The 12,133-nt window shown below is 62.8% G+C and overlaps 1 protein-coding gene across 1 annotated transcript in view; it reads right to left on the bottom strand.

The window, feature by feature from the left end:
- The window catches only part of EML1 (EMAP like 1), a 133,984-nt gene extending 122,934 nt beyond the window's left edge, over positions 1-11,050 (bottom strand). Inside the window, exon 1 of the mRNA XM_045822948.1 lies at positions 10,874-11,050. Coding sequence (XP_045678904.1) covers positions 10,874-10,901 — 28 coding nt within the window. The 5' untranslated portion in view covers positions 10,902-11,050. The remainder of the gene's footprint in view (positions 1-10,873) is intronic.
- Positions 11,051-12,133: the final 1,083 nt, after the last annotated feature.

Raw genomic sequence — 12,133 nt, 5'->3', positions numbered from 1 at the left:
CACACCTCTCAGTTTCCCCATCCCCACCAATCAGGGATGGACGGTCAGCGATGGATCCACCAATCAGCATCAGTGTTGATTAGAGTTGGAGTCCCAACAGCTTTGGGGGGTCAGGAGAGACCCCTGTTTCCCAGGAAGGGAAGTGGGCCAGGATGGGGAAGAGGCTGGCCTAGCCCCACACCGCCCATCTGCAGCCACAGTGGATCGCAGCCCCAGAACCGTCACAAGAGGTAGGTAGGGGATACTATAGGTGGGGGCTCAGAGAGGTTAGGTGTCTTGTCCAAGGACACACAGCTCGGGAGACCTGAATTTAAGCCCAGGGCCTTTACATGACACTGACGCAGACACCTTGCCTCTGGGGGTGGGGAGTAGGCGCCAGCCCAGCCCGAGCTCCTCGGGGCCTGGAGGACCCCGGGCTGCCTCAGGCGGCACGGCCCCTGTGGTTCCCCCCCGCAGCTCCCCCGCGGCCCAGCGCCAGCCCTTCCATTATTCACAGCTCCCTTCGGCTGCCAGCAGGGACGGGCCCAGGGGACCCGGCGTTGCCAGGAAAGATAAGGCGCCCACACCTGACTCGTCGTCTCCCGAGTCCCATCTTGATTCCCTGAAAGCACACAAAGGCTCGTTGTCCCTGGCCCCGGGCGGGCGGGAGCCGGGCCTCCTCCTCGTGAAAGGGAGAGAAGCCATTAGCAGGATTACCGCCGGTTAGATTTACAGCCTCTCCTCTCGGCCACCTGTCCCCTCCCGCAGCACCGCGTGGGCTCCAGGGGCCGGGGCCAGCTCTCTGAGGGGCCCCTGGGGTGGGGGGCATGCATCTGGGCACCAGGGCCCCATAAGAGGGGAGGAAACTGAGGCCCCCTCTGCCGACTCATTCGTCCTCGAAGCAGGACTTGGGGGACGCGAATCTGTGTGTGCAAACGCACGCCGCTGCCCCTAACTTCAGCGTGGGTTAGGTAGAGCGAAAGCAGAAAACAGAAGGGCAAGGTCCCCCGTGGGAGCCCCGAGGTCAGTCTGCAGCCCGCCTCAGCCCACCCTCCTTCACCAGCACCCACGGCCGACCACAGGCAGGTCTGGGGGATGAGTCACGGCCGCACCCAGAGGTCTGACGGAGGTCTCTGGTCTCCCGGGGTCCCGGGTGCCCCCGCGGGGGGAAGCAGGCAGCAGGGCAGGAGGCCTTCCAGGCTGGGAGACGGGCCCCCTCCCCGCCCTGGCACACCCCACCCAACTGGGGACGACTCCACCAGCCCCAGGATGGGCGGGATGGGGAGGAAGGAGTTTTGTGCTGGGCAGGCAGACGCCTTCAGATGGCGTGCACTCCCGGGCGTGGAGCCGTCCCGTGTCCCCACCCCTGGTGGCGAGGCACTTTAGAAACCACAACGGCAGGCCCCCCACGTCACACATCAGGAAACCGAGGCACCGGGAGGGACAGAGATTCAATGGTGAGCCCCACGGACCCAGGGCAGGGGCCAGGCGGGTTTCAGACACAGAGCGGGGTTGGGGGGCCATTTAATGGAAAACCCTCTGCCACTGAACCCTCCCAACTCCCTGGACTAGCCGTGAGGTGGTCCACACCCTCTGAGCCTCGGTTTTCTTGCCCGTAGAATGGGAGTGACAGTGATACCCAGCGGACGGGCTTGCGGGAGGAGAACACATGTGGGTAAGGGCCCTGCAGCCAGCTCGCGGCTCAGTGCTCCGTACAGGCCGCTGGAGGGGCACGGCCGGCTACCGCAGAGACATAACAAGACCGTTTGCTGAGCACCTACTACGTGCCAGGTGCTGGGCACAGAGATGACTCAGACGTGGACGCTGCCCTCTAGACCATCACCATCTGGTGAGGGGACATAGGGAGCAAGGGGGGTGCACGGAAAGGGCCCCTCCCTGGCCGGGAAGGAGAGGGTGGGAGGGGAGGAGGGCTTTGCTGGGAACGATTGTTCCGGGAAGAGGGGCCGAAGGGCGGGAGACCCGTGGGGTGTGCGGAGTTGCATGGGCCTGGCCGCACTCGGGGTGTCGGGGGTGGGGTGTTGGCAGTGCCGGGTGGAGCTGGGGTAAGCCAGAGGGTCAGGCCACCCGGCGGGGGGTGGGGCGCTTTGTGCGCCAGACTGATGGGCTCAGACTTAAGTGCAACGGAGAATCCTCCCTGAAGAGCCCCCCTAGCTGGGCGTCAGGGGTGTCAGGCCACTGGGCTGAGACAAGAGGGGTGTCCTTCAGAGAGGGCAGGTGTTGGGGGAGGGCTGGGGGCAATGGTGGGGCTCGCCACCTCAACACCACACGTCTTTGCGGGCAGAACCCCTGCCCGTGTCCTGTGCCCACCGTACCTCCTGCCCTGCTTCCTGTCACAGCCGCCCTGAGGGGACCCTCAGTTACAGATGGGGACCCCGAGGCTCGGCTAGGCACGGTCACCCGCCGCCCGGACGTGGCAGGGCAGGGGGTCCCAGCCAGGCTGTCTCCCGCCCAAGCCCCACTCCTCCCATGACACAGCTGCCTTTAGCTTCCTGGAGCAGTTCCTCCGCTGTCCACCCAGGTGAGGGTTCCGTTCCCTTCTCAGGCTTCCCGTTGAGAAACAAGAACAAATAACCTGGCTAGTGTAGCCCAGTGGATTGAGCTCGGGCTGCGAACCAAAGTATCGCAGGTTCGATTCCCAGTTAGGACACATGCCTGGGTTGCAGGCCACGGCCCCCAGCAACTGCACATTGATGCTTCTTTCTCTCTCTCTCTTTCTCCCTCCCTTCCCTCTCTAAAAACAAATAAATAAAATCTTTCAAAAAACTTATAAAAATAAATAAAAACAAACAAAAAAGCCCCTGCTCTTTTTAAAAGTGTGTATGTTTTTTAAATGTGTCTTTTTAGGAGGCAGCGGCTAACCCCTCCCAGAGCCAGCCCCACCGGGGCGTCCCCTCCTCCTGCCCCTGTTTTCTCAGGACCGTAAACCACCTTCCTAAGGGGCCGGGAGACCAAGGGGGGGACACGGACTATGCGTTTGGCAACCCGTCATTCACCAGCCGAAGGGGGTTCGGGTCCAGGCTCCGGAGGCCCAGAGGGGGCAGCCCAGAGTGGCCAGGCTCTGACTGGCACCCCTTCCCTGGGAAATGACCCTCCCCCTGGGTCTGCCCCTCCCCGACAGCCTTCCGCACCAGCAGGACCAGGAGGACACTCTCTGTGGCCCTGAACTCCGGGGACCCCGATCCCTCCCTCTCTGGCTCAGGGTGGCAGGTGCTGGGCAGGGTCAGCGTCACCAGCGGTGCTCCTGGGGGTGGGGACCCTTCGGGCGTCGATAAGGAGCAGCATGTGGGCACACGTGGACTTACACTGAAGACACATGTGCTGCTGACCTGAGACCCCCGTGTCCTACCCCACGGCCCGGGCCGACTCCCTGAGCCGGGACGCGGGGCTGTGCGGGCGTGGAGGCGGAGGCGTCAGGGAGGAGGTGAGACGCTGGTGGGGATGGGCGCTCCCCCGGGACCAGGCTCTGCAGAGGGTCCCATTGTACTCTTTCCGCTCTGCCTGGCAGCCGTCCTGGAAGGTGCCGTCAGCCTTGTTTCCCCCACGGGGCCGCGACAGAGGCCCGGAGAGATGGTGTGGCTTGAAAAGATGGTGCGGCACCAGGTGGCAGAGCTCGAATGCCAAGGCCGGTCTGTCCAGGTCCCAGCCGTGCTCCTTCCTCGCTCCCCCCACCCCCCGCTGCCGGAGGGGCCAGGGCCACGGCGACGGGATGAGGAGAGAGGCTGGGACGCCTGGCTGCGGTCGCACCCACACCCAGCCGGAGCCAGGGGTCCCCTTGGGATAGGACCTGCCTCTCCTGGGTCACAGACCCAGCAGCACGTCCAGGGTGGGCCGTCAGGGCGCCCACCCCCTTCTCCCACTGGGCTCGGAACAGGGCGGACTCACACCCTCCAGGGCGGCCTGAGGAACGCGCTGCCCGCTGCCCGCAGGTGGACCTGGGTGGAGCTGATGGGTTCCCCCGGGCTCAGGTTACGGCTACACAAAATCAGCCTGACTGTTAGCACCTCCGCTGGCCCCGGGCTCCCACCCGGCCTCCCGGGAGGATGCTCCTGGCCTGTTTCCTGAGCTCCCCAGTGACGGACGCAAGCTTGAGAGGACAGGAAGGACGAGGTCAGCCCCCTCGGGAACAGCCGAGGGCAGGAGGCCCAAGAACCTGAGATAAGAAAAATCCAAAGGTATCTCCTCACCAGGGACCCAAATTGCAGGCTGGTTTGTCTTCACTGAGTGTGTGATCTGGACACCCGCCTCGCCTGCCCACCCATGCCTTAAAGCTGGAAGGAAATCCCGCCGGCCGGGCCAGTGTCGGCCGGCACCTTCCCTGGTGATGCTGCCCTTTCTAAGCGGGTCTGGAACTCACAGAAACGTCCAGGTCTCCAGCCTTCTCCACGTCCCCCACTCCCGCCAGCCGTCAGAGGAGGGGCTCGAAGCCCAGCCTGCAACTTCAAGCAGCACGCCTTTGCTGGATGGCCCCCCCTGTGCCAGGGCCCCAGAATGTGTTTTGTCCCCATTTTACAGGTGAGGAAACTGAGGCTTGCATTCCCAGAGCCGAGAGGTGATGGCCAATAAGCACATGCGAAGATGCTCCACGCCATTAGTCCCGAGGGAAATGGAAATCAGAACCAGGATAAGGGGTGCACCCACTGGGGTGCACGGAATCAAAAAGACATGGGCCAGTGCTGCTGAGGATGAGGAGGAGCCAGAGCCTCCACACACTGATGGTGGGCAAGCGGGTTGGTGCCGGGGTTCCCTCGGCAGGGGCCTCGGAGTCCCCAGGGGACACAGCAAGGCCACTTCAGGTACGCACCCAGCAGAGGCGAGAACACACCTTCACACAGGAACGTGGGCACTACCGCTTGGGGGAGGGGAGCCAGCGTTTATTTAGTGCCTACTGCGTACATTCTCCTGCGATCTCACTGCTGTAGTCACCTCAGCCTATTAACCCTGTGGAGGAGGAAACTGAAGTTCGAGGTGACGGCAAGCCCCCCAGCTCCTCCCTCAGGCCACAGCGCTCAGCGGGACACATGCGCACAGTAGGTGCTCAGGTAGGCACCCACTGAATCAGCACGTCCCCTCGGGCCCCGGACCTCACGCCTTCAGCGAGAAGCTGAGGGAAGGGTGTTTTCTGCCAGGACACCGGTGTTTTGATGTGTTTTCCCGCCCGAAATAAAGGGGGCGGGATTCCTAGAAGATGTGTTCAAACTCGGTAGCGTTCTCCAGACAGTGTGGCTTTTACAGCTTGGCGGGGGGCCCAGACCTGCAGGAGCGCCTGACCCCCCGACGCGGGGCCCACACTCCCAGACCCATTCCAGTTTTATTTCCAGTGATTCAGGCGACGTCACCGAGTCTGGGGGGGTCGGGAGGAGGCTCGAAGACGACCCCTGTCCCTGCAAACGTTATTTTTAAACCAGGTTCATGCCATCGTCTGAAACAAGGCGTGTTATTCAGTGTCACCGCCCTCTGCGAGGCCGTGAGTTTTTATTTAAATTCACTTAGTTGTACACTATTAAAAGCCAACTGGGAAAGCCTGTTATTAGAATGAGGAGGCAGCTGCTATGGGGGGGGGGGGGCCATACAGCCAAGGCCACAGTGTCTGTGCAGAGTGGCAGATCGCAGACTCTTCACAGTGCTCACTTTTTAGTATTTTTCTATAATCATCTCCTCCTGAATTCATAGCCCGTTTTCTAACGCCGACTACGTTGATTAAACAGGCTCGTGCACCACCCCTGCCGACGCCCTCCTCCGCGCCGCAACAAGCAATAAATCAACGACGCTTTGGGGCAATTAAGAGCTATTGCTTCCCCTGGTTACGCTTTTCCTTGTTTGGTGTTGTGACCGAATCTCTCCGAGATGTATCTCTGTGCGTCTAACTGCAGCTGCCGGTCTGCGGGAGAGGGCGTGTCCTGGAAAACCCCGCCCCTGGCTTTGAGGCGTGCCCGCTGCAGGGACCCAGGAAGTACATTTCGGGTGCTAGCCCGCCGCAGCGCACGTGAGAGTCCCCGACCAGGTCGTAATTACACCGAGTGCCTTTAAAAAAGAAAGTCCTTTGGAAAACAAAGCCCGTGGGGGGCAGCTAGGGCTGCCGTTCAGGCACGAGGGCTGCGCTCCCCCGTCTGGCCGTTAGGCGTGGCCACGTGACTTGCTTCCGCCAATGAAATGCGGGTAGCGGCAGTATTGGTCACTTCCTGGTGGGAACGTGTAATTGACAGGGTGGCACCCCCACCTCCCTTTCTGGCCTCAGACCTGGGGACACAGGGGTCCCCGTGGGGGCGCCAGGCTGAGCCACCGAGGAGAGGACCTGCCCTGAGCGTCGCCCAGACTCCGCATGGAAGTCCTCTGCAGCTTCCAGGCTCTGCGGTTCGTCCTCCCCGCGGCACGCCCAGCCCATCCCGAGGGACGCGGTCAGGAAAACGCAAAGGGGCCGTTCTGATCAACACGAAATGTGGGGTCAGCCACTAAGGAGACAATGGGCATCTTTGATCCGTCTCCGGACCGTTTTTATTGCGATGGCATGGTGTCAGGAAGAAACAGATAAGTGGTTGCAAACGGTAATAGCTTTGTTTTATTAGTTTTTTTTTTTTTTTTTTTTTTTTTACTGATTCCAGAGAGAGGGGAAAGGAGAGAGAAAGAGGGGGAGAGAGGCTCTGATGCCAGAGCGGAACGCCGACTGCTCCCCTCTCGCATGCGCCCGGACTGGGGACCGAGCCTGCAACCCAGGCATGTGCCCTGACCGGGGATTGAACCTGTGACCTTTCGGTTTTCAGGACAGTGCCCAAACAGCTGAGCCACACCTGCCAGGGCACTTTGTTTCATTTTTAAAATACAATAAATAAAAACATAAAATCTACGTTACTGTGTCAAGACAACTCCGTTACAACGGACCCCACACTTTAAAAGAGCAGAAGTGGTAAGTTTCGTTTGCCTGTTCACTTGCCAACAGCGTCTGACCTGCGTATCTGGTCACAAGCGCAGAAACCCCCAGGTACCGTGGACACAGGGTAAAGGACTCAGCCACACGGATGGGGTGTTTCGCTGCTTCGAGTTCGCAGACGTGACAAGGGCTGGTTCAGAGCAGGTGTCCCTGAGCCCCGCCCGGGGTCGGAACGCACGCCGTGCCGCGGTTCTTCCTCACAAGCAAGGCCCGAGTAGCTCGAGGACTTTGCTCTTATGTCCTCTCACAGTCTCGTCCCCACAGGCCCACCCCTGGGGCGGGTCAGTAACCACACAGAAGGGTGGGACCCACGCGGGACAAGGAGGGAAGGGGAGGCTGCTCTGCTCTCTGGTGAGCCCCCCACCCACACCCCATGAGGTCTGGGGGTGGGCAAGGAGCTGGGGCCGTCTCTGGGCTCCGGGATGCCAGGAAGAGTTGGCTGAGGCGGGGAGAGGTGCCTACTCCCATTCCCTCCCCACCCCCACTCACACCCCCACCCTGATGTCAGACCCCACCCTTGGCAAACCTCCTTGGAGTCAGGCAGAGGGAGACACTTAGAGAACCAAGGAAGGGGGTCCTTTGGGGGAGCTCCGGAGAACTGTCAGCCCTCCCCAGCCGAGCCGCCTGGAACCTGCAGGAGCTCAGGGTGCCAGCAAGGGCAGCCACTTCCCACTGTACCAACGGAGCAGCTGGGGCCTGGAGCAGGGGGCTGGTGGGAGGCGATGCCGGAGGAGAGAGAGGGTCGCTGTGCTGCCTGAGCACATACCCAGGTCAGGGTGCCCATCCTCACCACCCCCTCGGACCTAGGGCTGCTGCCACCTGTGTTGGAGGCTCAGAGGGGTTAAGTGACACCCCCAAGGCCCCAGAGCCAGGGAGTGGCCGAGCAGAGACTCGAACCCTGGGCCCTGGGGGACCTGCTGAGAAGACAGCGGCCTGTTTTTTGCTGCTGGAATGGTAAAACTGCTTTGCTGGAAACTCCCCCAAACACTGGGGAGCTGACGGCGCAGAGGCCGGATTCCCTTCCTGCGCAGCTCTGCCGGCAGGAGACGGGGTGGGGCACAAGGTCAAAGGTAGGAGAAGACAACCCACAGACCTAGGCTGTCTGGAACCAGCACCGCCGGGCCCCTCTACCCAGGCAGGCCCAGCAGGGATGGGCGGGGTCCCATTCTACAGACAGGGAAGCCCAGCCTCAGGGCGGGAGTGACCCAGGCTCGCCCCACCTCACCCAGGGCCAGAGCCAGGTGCCGGATCCGGGCGACGCAAGGGCAGCGCCTCCGCTGGCTGGCAGCTGTGGGCGCAGCCCGGGCTCCGGCTATAAATACAGTGCTGACACCGGTAACCTTAGCCTGCGGGCTCCCCGGCCCAGGCCCACCGGGCCCTAAATCCCACAGCCCGCCAGCCGCCTGCCACTGTGCTCCGCTCCGGGCTTTCCTGACACCCTAACGAGGTGCCACATAGTCCCTGCAGACTCCGCATTATTGGGAGCAATGTTAAGGCAGCGTATCCGAGGTGAGGCGGTCTGAGGGCTAAAAAGGCCTATGAGACCGCCAGCCCCCGGATAAGTAGGGTGGGGCCCCCCAGAAGGGGCACCCAGGCCGGGGTTTGCACAAACAGGGTCCGAGGCAAATCCCAGCCCTACCGTCTACCAGCTGGGTGACCTGGGGCGACCTGTTTCTCTCTCTGAACTTCAGTTTCCTTAGCAACACAGTGGGGTTTATGCCACCCCCCGACCCCACCAAGGGACTGAACAGATAATGTGTCCAAAATGGCCAGGACACAGGACACAGCAGAAAATTAGGTCCCTGCATTTGCTGGGTGGCTCACACTTCACTTATTGGTTGAATAATAGTCACAGCTCCAACGGCTAACAATAAGCCTGGCATTATTTTAAGAGCATTACATGCTTTCGGTCACTTAATCCTCACTTGAACTTGAGGAGCTAATGCCCTGTTGTTGTCCCCGTGAACAGATGAGGAAAGTGAGGCACAATGCCCTTGAGGCACAATCAGCCCAAGGTCACACAGGGAGCAGGTGGAGAGCCGAGAAATCTGCGGCTGTTGGCACGGGCCTCGGGATGGGTTCCTGAAAATAGGCACAAATATTCCGCAGCAGCCGCCCGGGCCCCATCACTCTGCGGGGTAGGAATCCTAGGAAGACCTGAACTTCAGGCAGCTCACTCAGGAGACCGCCCCCCTCCATCCCCAGGGGCTGTCTTCTCCCCTGCCAACCATGTTCTTTCAAAAGCCCAGCACCGCACAGCCCGAGGACCATTGTATGGCATGTCACAGGCGGGCAGCCAAGCCCCGAGCTCAGCCAGGCAGCCCGCCAGCCGGGGTTGGCAGAGCCAGTGTGGTGCCTGCAGGCCCCCAACCCAGCCAACCCCCTTCCAAACAGTGAAGGAGCCGTGTCTCCTACGAGCCTCCTGAATACACACGCACACGCATACACGCACACGCGTGCACACACAGGCTCAGGACCCAGTCCCCGGCCCCGACGGGCTAAACTCCGTCCCGACCTTCCTGAAATACCCATCTCTCTGCCGGCGGCTTTACGAGCTGCTAAAAGCAGGGCCGTGTCCCTGGTGGAGGGAAGGAGCTATTCCGGGTCCGTGTCAGGTGTGGGCAGAGCCGGCCAGAAAGGGCCGCACCACCCCCCACGCCAGCTCTCGGCCTTCCCAGCCTCGGCGGACAATCCCTGGCAGCCAGCGCCACTGGCGCCTGGTGGACGAGGGTGAGGTCAGGCCAGTGCTGTCGGGGGCCCCCTCCCCACGCACACAAGGTTCCAAGTCTGACTCGGCGAGGCCCAGGCATCGGGGCTGTCCATCAGATGTCATTTGGGGAGGGGCACACCCCCGACACCTGCAACCCAGCCCAGGGCCCCTGGGACAGCTGGACACGTCCACGACCCTCCCCAGAAGTGTCTGACAGCTGAGGGATCCACGGCCAGGCCGAGGCTGAGGCAGGGGGCCTGGCTGGAGGTGCTGGACCAGCGCACACAGGTTCCCGCGCCCCTAGCCTCCTGCGCAGACCCCCCACGGGATGCTCCCACGGAGGTGGCACCACACTGAGCGCTCACCGCACACCGGGCGCCGGCAGCCGCCGTCACCTGCGCGGTACCACGTTTCCTCTCCGCAGCTGCCTGACTAGGGACCGTTGACTGCTGCCTGCTTCTCACCTGGGAAGCAGCTGGGGACCCCGAGCCTCAGGGCAGTTAAGCCACCAGCCCAGGGTGACCCAAGTTGGAAGTGAAAGATTTGGGATTTGAACCTGGCAGCCTGACCCCGGAGTCCTCAACGTGCCCCCAACATGAAAGTGTCCCCCGCCCCACCCGAGGCCAGTTCAGGAGCACGTCCACATCGCGGCTTTGTTTTCGACTGGAAGGAGCCGGGGGGCAGCCAGCCAGGGAGCCGGGCAGCGAGCCCCCCCCCCAGGGGCAGGACAGAAGGCATGTGGGGGACCCCAGTGTCTGCCTGCCCCTCTGCCAGACGCTGTCCCTGGTTGTCGGCAGCCTGGGGGTTCTGGGGCCCACGGAGGACCTGCTCTTGCTGGCAGAGCAGGGGCTGAGGGCTCCCCACAGGACTCAGACCCCCCCACTCCAGATCAGCGCCCCCTGAGCCCACCCTGGTGGCCAGCCGCAGCCCGGGCCGCCGCTGCACTGCGGGCCATCTCTGGACGCCCGGGCTGACAGCGAGAGGGGTTTGCAGCGGACAGAGCTTCCTGCCCCAGCCCCGCCGGGAAGCTGGGCTGGAGGGGGCAGAACTGAGCTCTGAAAGTCGAGCATCCCCGCTCAGGAGCACAGGTCCCCGGGGCGTCAGGCTGGGAGGACAGGGGTCCAGGCCCCCACTGGCCGCAACCCGCAACCCGTGGTGGGGAGGCAGTGCTCTTGGAGACCAGTGGCCTTGACCCTGCCACCGGACCTGTAGAAGGTAAATATAACGCCAGCACTCACCGGCCGAGGGGCCCTCGCCATCCGACATGGTGCAGGAGAGGGGTGGGCAGCCAGCTGCTGGCCTGCAGGGACGCTGGGACCTCCCGCTGTCACCCACCTGGTGGGGCTCAGAGCCGCTGGCCAGCCGGGCAGCAGCGTCCAGTCCCCAGGCGGCGTCCCGCCCAGCCAGCCGGCCACCCTGCCCCTCCCCAGGCTGGGCTGGGCAGATAAGAACGTGTTCCCGTGCCAAGAGCCCGTGCGATTGGTGGATAAATCTGAGCTCTGCCCTTCCCTGCCCGGGCCTCTCCCAGCAGCCTGTGGCTGGTGCCTGAGAAACCACGGCACCCCTGGGTGCCCACTCAGCCCCCCAGACCTCGGCCCCAGCTCTGGGGACCCCAGCACGCCTGCACACTGTCTCCCTGGGGTGGCTCCACCCGGCTGGAGAGGGACATTTATGGGCATCCGAGAGGAAGAGTGAGCGGTGCCGTGCACCAGGCGTGTGCCCGTGCCGGGCCGGGTCCCGCCCTCCGCAGCAGCCGTGACCACTGTCTCCTTGTCACCGCTGGGGTCAGGTGACCCACCCAAGGCCACCCGGCCAGGGAGGCAGGGGACTGGAGGAGGGGGCGGGTGCCGGTGCTGACCGGTCCCTGAGCCTCAGGAGAGTGAGGGGGCGGAGGGTATTCCAGGGCATCGGGCCACAGTCCCGTGAGCGCCGGGAGACCTGCCCGAGACCCGGGAGAGAAGCCGCCACGTGTCCAGACGCAGGGTGAGGGGAGAGCACCGCGTTGTGCCGGCCGTCAGCGCAAACAGCTAACAGTCCCGTCCCCAGGAGGGGCCTCAGGCCTCCAGGCCTTCGCCTGTGCTGTTCCCTTGGTCGGGAACGCCCTGTCCTCCTCCCCTCTCTCCTCCGGGAAGCCTCGTGTGACTGCCTCTGAAGGCGACCCAGGTCCCCTCACCCCGCTGTGGTCAGTGCCTGGTCCTGGCTGCGTTCACCTCTTGGTTGGCTCTTGCTGTCGTATATGGTACTGAGCTCACTGTCACTGGGGGTAGGCAATCAAGACAGACAGCTGTTGGGTGAGGACACAGTGGAGGGAGTTCAAGCATCAGGTGCGGGTGGATTAAATGGTTCTAGGGGCAAGCGCTTTGTCCTGGTTTCCTGGGCTGTCCCCCGTCTGGCCCTGTGACTCCTGTGTGTGTCCTGGGAACCCTTGGTGCCGGGCAAACCAGGATCATTGGTCAGCCTGCGTTCCTCCTGCCTGACATCTTTGTTTTAAATAAAAA

Source organism: Phyllostomus hastatus, unplaced genomic scaffold (assembly GCF_019186645.2).
Source record: "Phyllostomus hastatus isolate PE091 unplaced genomic scaffold, TTU_PhHast_1.1 phas_scaffold_501, whole genome shotgun sequence".
Lineage (NCBI taxonomy): Eukaryota > Metazoa > Chordata > Mammalia > Chiroptera > Phyllostomidae > Phyllostomus > Phyllostomus hastatus.
Note: the sequence above shows the minus strand (reverse complement) of the source record. Positions and strands in the feature narration are given on the sequence as shown.